The sequence below is a fragment of the Nematolebias whitei genome, chromosome 5 (assembly GCF_014905685.2).
Source record: "Nematolebias whitei isolate Nwh7 chromosome 5, NemWhi1, whole genome shotgun sequence".
Taxonomy (NCBI): Eukaryota; Metazoa; Chordata; class Actinopteri; order Cyprinodontiformes; family Rivulidae; genus Nematolebias; species Nematolebias whitei.
The window spans coordinates 44,409,170-44,415,543 of record NC_056502.1 but is presented as its reverse complement, the minus strand read 5'-3'; the positions used below and the strand labels follow the sequence as shown (position 1 = coordinate 44,415,543).

General features: G+C 39.8%; 1 protein-coding gene across 1 annotated transcript in view; it reads left to right on the top strand.

Annotated features, from left to right (window-relative positions):
* ano10a (anoctamin 10a) overlaps positions 1-6,374 on the top strand; it is a 51,645-nt gene that overhangs the window by 19,743 nt on the left and 25,528 nt on the right. Inside the window, exon 11 of the mRNA XM_037677327.1 lies at positions 2,248-2,376. Within this exon, the coding sequence (XP_037533255.1) occupies positions 2,248-2,376 (129 nt within the window). The remainder of the gene's footprint in view (positions 1-2,247; positions 2,377-6,374) is intronic.

The window sequence follows — 6,374 nt, the reverse complement described above, 5'->3', positions numbered from 1 at the left end:
GCAGGGTCAATGCAGCTAGCTATCAGGAGATTTTGGAGCACTTCATGCTTCCATCTGCTGAAAAGCTTTATGGAGATGAAGATTTCATTTTTCAGCATGACCTGGCACCTGCTCACAGTGCCAAAACCACTGGTAAATGGTTTACTGACCATGGTATTACTGTGCTCAATTGGCCTGCCAACTCTCCTGACCTGAACCCCATAGAGAACCAGTGGGATATTGTGAAGAGAAAGTTGAGAGACGCAAGACCCAACACTCTGGATGAGCTTAAGGCTGCTATCGAAGCATCCTGGGCCTCCATAACACCTCAGCAGTGCCACAGGCTGATTGGCTCCATGCCACGCCGCATTGAAGCAGTCATTCATGCAAAAGGATTCCCGAACAAATATTGAGTGCATAACTGAACATGATTATTTGAAGGTTGGCGTTTTTTGTATTAAAAACACTTGTCTTTCATTGGTGGGATGAAATATGCTAATTTTTTGGGACAGGCATTTTTTGTTTTCATGAGCTGTATGCCATAATCATCAGTATTAAAACAATTATTATAATAATTATTAACAATAATTATTAAAACAATTATTATATGTGGTGGAGCGAAATTATGTACACGGATGTAACTGGGACCCCGTGTACATAATTTCGCTCCACCACATGTACCACATGAGGTGCGAATGACAATAAAGAAACTCTGACTCTGACTCTGAATTAAAGACCTGAAATATTTCAGTTGGTGTGCAATGAATCTGAAATATATGAAAGTTTCATTTTTATCATTACATTATGGAAAATAATGACCTTTATCACAATATGCTAATTTATTGAGAAGGACCTGTATATGGATGCAGTTAGAGAGGACATGGAGGTAGTTGGAGTGAGGACAGAGGACGCAGACGACAGAGTGAGATGGAGGATAGCTCGCTGTGGAGACCCTGAAGAGGGAAAGGCAGAAAGAAGAAGAAGACATGAGTATTGTAGGTCTCTGCTCCATTTTTTATCCCAATTTTATTCTTAAAATAACAACTTTTCCATTTTAGCTTCAACATTTCAATTTTTTTCTTAAACCTTTCAACTTTAACCTTGAAACTTGGAATTCCCCCCAAGAATGCACCTACCTGCACCTACATCTGGACCTGCCATTCTGTGTTTGTCTCTACTTCCTGTCCTCTCAAACTCTGCCGGTCAAAGCAAATGACCTCTTGTCCTGAGCCTGGTTTTGCTGGAGGTTTCTTCCTGTTAAAAGGGAGTTTTTCCTTTCTACTGTTACCTTGTGCTTGCTCAGGATGGGAGAATGTGATGAAGTGAAGATTAGAGTTGCATTCAGGTAAAAAAAAAAATTCCGACCCAACTCGGCCCCAGCCTGTAGCCATCATTTCCAAACCCCACCCGATCCGACGAATTAACAGAAGTTACAGGTCCGACCCCCCCCCCCCCCCCCCCCCACCACCACCACCACCAAAAAACCCAACATTTTAAATTAAGCTTTCACTGCTGGTCGATGGACGCGCAAGGCTGAATAAAGGGGGCAGAAGATCAGAGCTGAGGGGCTGTTTGTCCTTTCATGGTGGTCAAAGCACATTAAATGCTTCCTCTGCTTCTGCCTGCATTGGACCCTGCTCTGAAATGTTGAATATTTTGTGATCTCACCTGTTTGAGTTGTCGGCCGCGCGCGTCCACTAAGCGCAGCGGCTGAATGAACATCCATTTGGGCGATGGATCACTGGCAGTAGTCCATCTGAAGCTTAACTGAACTTTTGACCTCTTTCAAGGCTGGTCAGCGTGCGGTCAAATGGCAGCATGTGATTGTATGGCAAGCCATGTTGCCATATAATTGGATCGCCAGCCACGCGGGTCAGTTGACACAATCAAAAGCTCGACACCTACCCGGCCCACATATTAAACACATTATTATGGACCGGCCCAGTCCGGATCTGGGTCGGGTGGGGCTCCAGGTTCGGGTTAGAAATGACAGCTTTAGTGAAGATTCAATGAGTCTGCTGCGTCCTTAGATAAACTTTACTAATTGGATTTTCTATGTATGTGGATGTTTCTGTTCAGTGCCCTGAGACAACTTTGCTGTGAATTGGTGCTATATAAATAAACTGAACTGAAAGTGAATTCTTCACAATATTTTGATCTTCTTAGTGGCCCTTATACACAATTGTAGTGACACCATACCAGAGTTTGTATAAAACCTTCAGGAGGTTTCAAGTGACTCAGCTGCTGTTTTTCTGTGTCTCTGTACAGCTTGCCTTTGAGGCCATGACTGTCATCACTGTTGTGACCAACTGTGCTCTTATTGGGATGTCTCCACAAGTCAAAGGCTATTTCCCTGACTCGGAGACACAACTCATTCTGTGGACTGTGGCTGTTGAGGTAATTCACATGATCTCTACACACGCTCACTATCATTTACAAAAATTTTCTCTGTCTGTCTGTCGGTCGGTCCAGTATCTCTCCCAATCTCTCTAAATCTTCACATCCATCCATCATCTTTACCCATCCATCCATCCATCCATTATCTTTACCCATTTCTTCCCTTTCGGGTCACGGGGGTCACTTTTGCTCATATCCAGCAGTCACTGAACAAGAGGCGGGGGACACCCTGGACAGGTCTCCAGTCCATCACAGGGACACAGAGACAAACAAGACAAACAAACATTCACTCTCACTCACACCTAGAGACAATTTAGAGTTACCAATCAGTCTAACATGAGCCACCTATATCTAGAATAACCTATATCTTGACATATTTTTGTTTATCTCTATATTTTTGTTGGGTGTAATAATACATGCATTTGCACTGAACTGTCACAGTACAGCCATTTTAAAGTAATGCGTACATTCTGAAGAGGAGTAGGTTTTTTTTTTTTTTTTTAGAATATTTTATTTAGGATTTTTCAATAACATTACAATTATTAATTGACAAGACAAAATCAGCTCAGGAACAAGTACAATATCACTTAAGTAGTAAGACATACCTGAAATAAAAAATGTTTACGCTGACATAACAAAAAGAAGGAAAAAAAAAGGTGGGGGATGGGTCATCCTTAAAAGGATTAAATACAAATATATAGTATTCAGAGATACAGTGAGAGACAAATGGAATTTCTATTCATAAATCCTGTTGATCACAGCTCGACTATAGGAAAGTTAGTCAATTCATTGTGCATGTATGTTTCGCATATACCTTAAAAATGGTTGCCATATTTTATAAAAGGTCTTAGTTCTGTTCTGCATCCAGTATGTTATTTTCTCTAGGGTTACACAGCTATTGATTTCACAAAGCCATATTTTAATTGGAAGGGTGGCATCTGATTTCCACTTTGTCGCAATACATTTCTTAGCAATTGCCAAAAGGACTTCTGTAAGTTTCTTAGCACAATTTGTCTCTAAATTAGGATTTGGAAAGTTCCCCAATAAACAAATATCAGGGTCCAGTGGAATTGTAACCCCATGGATGTTTGATAAAATTTCACACACTCCCTGCCAAAACCCCTGCAATTTAGAATACTGCCAGGTAGCATGGAGGAATGTTCCTTCTGTCATGCTACATCTAAAACAAAGAAGGGATATGTTAGTGTTATATTTATGTAATTTATATGGGGTGATATACAGCTGATGTAAAAAATGTAATTGTACCAGCCTAAATCGAGCATTTAAAGTAGAAGTGACCCCTTCTCTACACAAATTCTTCCATAACTGCTTCCCAATAAATATTCCCAAATCCTTTTCCCATTTGATTCTTGAACCATCCATATCTGTTACAGTTAAAGTCAACAAGAGGCCTGTATACACCCTTGAAATAGTTCTAAATAATGGCTTGTTAGCATGACACATATACTCAACTGGAGACATGGGAGGTAACTTCCAATTTCCTTTTTGATTAGTTCTAATTAAGTCACGTAATTGGAGATAGCTTAGGAAATCTTTATTTGTCAACTTAAACTTCTCTTAACTGTTCTAGGGACATAAATATTAAATTTTTATAGCAGTGTTTTAATCTGCTAATACCGTTCTCCTGCCAGGATCTAAAATTGCCAGTTTGAAAAATAGGTAACAGTCCATTTCCCCATAACAGGTTTTTAGGAGAAAGAAACCCTTCTAACTTAAACATTTCCCCATGTTTATACCAAATTTGAACTGAATTGATTATTAAAGGATTATCAGTTGCCGTTTTGATAGTTTTTTTAATCCCATTTATACAGTAAATTTATTGGTGTCTCTTCTTTCATTTCTGTAACAGCTCCCAAAGTTTTTCGTCTGGTACAGAATTTTGGCCACGCATCAACTAATGTTTTCCCAGCTTTTAATTATTTCTTTGCCACACAGGACATCTTCTTTTGCCAGTAAACACCATGAAAAACTGTGTTAAATACACAATATAAACAAACGTGTTAACATAATTGCATTTACAACCAAATTAAACTTATAAACAAACAAAATATGTAAACATACCGTGTGCGCCTTCTGACCAAACATTTAGGAGGTGTCCATTTTCCCCACTTGGTTGTCTTCAACTATCTTGTTTTTCCTCTCATGTCCATACACACATGCAGCTTATAAGTCTTAACTGGTCATGCGCACTGCATGCTCACATCTAGGTGCAGTACCCAGTTCCACCAATAGATGTCAGCGACAACAAAACTTAAATGATCTTTTCTGCGACAGCTACACTGCCACCAAAATTACAAAAGCTTTGTATTCACCATGTATCAAACAAAATACAATCTTGTAATTTTCCATAAATTATCAACATTCAAATTAAGTTGTAAATAAAATTATTGAATTACATCACATATTTGTGTTTTGAGTTATCATTTGTACCGTTTTACAATAGTTTAGTACTCAATTTCAACCAATACCACTAGTTTCTAAACTGGTCTCAAGAAAAGACAGTTTCAAACATCCATGTTTCTTTCCGAACTGTTTTTGTCCTATTTGGACCTTTTGCACTAAACCATCCTCGTCTTTACTCGTTTCAACTACCTTTGCCAATTTCCATTTATTTCTAGTAATATTGGCCTTTTCTACATTAATGGGCCTTGACCTGTCTCTGTTTGCAAGTCTTTTAATCCGTGCTACAACATTAAGGGCCATATTCCAATCATGAAATCTTGAGAACCTCTCAAGAAATCTGTCTGATTTAAGGGAATTTGGTCTGTTGAACCAATTTGAGTCTTTCACTTTTGCCACCTTGAGACCCCTAGATAGGTGATCTTTCAAGATCTTTATGAACTGAATGTCCTCTTGAGATATGTCCCGTTCTTTGTGATTTGTGTCCATAAAATCAATTTCCAGTGCTTTGATCGCAGTAGCAGGTGTGATTGAAGGCAGCTCCTTTACTGCAATACGATTGCAGGTTCCTGTTACATTCTTCATACTTGTCCAGGGCTTAATGAGTCCCACAATACTCCAGCCTAAGTCTGTTTTGACTGCATAGGGATCATAATCATTTCCTGGTATGACTTCTCTTGGTTTTAGAGCTCTTGCACAATCATAACCAATGAGGAGAGCAACAGGACAGTCCAATAGATCTGGTATCTCATTTGCAATACTACATAGGTGGGGCCACTTGTTCGCTGTTCCTCGAGTTGGAATACTGGTTTTCTCCAGAGGAATATATTCTTGGGTGTATGTAGGTGGCAACTCAATGTACTCTTGTGAGTTAGTCCATCCACCTTTTGACTAGGCACGATTGAACCTGTGTCAGTCATTGTTGTCAGTTTTAACTTAACTAGTTCTGTGTTTGCTTGCACTTTTTCCACAGATGTCCTGGTCAACTTGGTATTACTGTTCTGGGTGTCTAACAGAGCATAAACCATTATCTCTGGTTTCTTTGTTGTTGCACATGAAAGCCAAACTGGAACGATCATTGAAGTGCGATCATTGTTGCCCACCTTCACACTACATGAAACGGTGGCTGCATTTTCCTCTTCTGTTGGCATTTCAGTCTTGTCACTCTTTGGACGATCTTCATAGAGAGGAGAAGGGTGGTTTCCGCTACAAACATTGCACGTCACTCTTTGTTTACAGTTTTTTGAAAAATGACCAACTCTAAGGCAAGCAAAGCACATGTCCATAATGAACCGTTTCTTTTCTTTAAGTGGCATTGCTATGAACTTTCCACATGTATAGATGAAATGATGCTGCTTGTGTAACCTGCACAAGATAATTAACCCGTATTTTATTTTGGCGGGTCAAACTGATGCCACACTATATAAGTTCCGGGTGAGAGGTGAACTCTGACCCCCCTCCACTGCTATTGCTGCTGTCTCTGTGGCTAGCTGCGTGAGCTTGTCGTCTTCCAAACACACGGGAGAATACGGCTGGATCGAGCCAAATTAACACGACCGAGAGCTTAAATTGGGTGT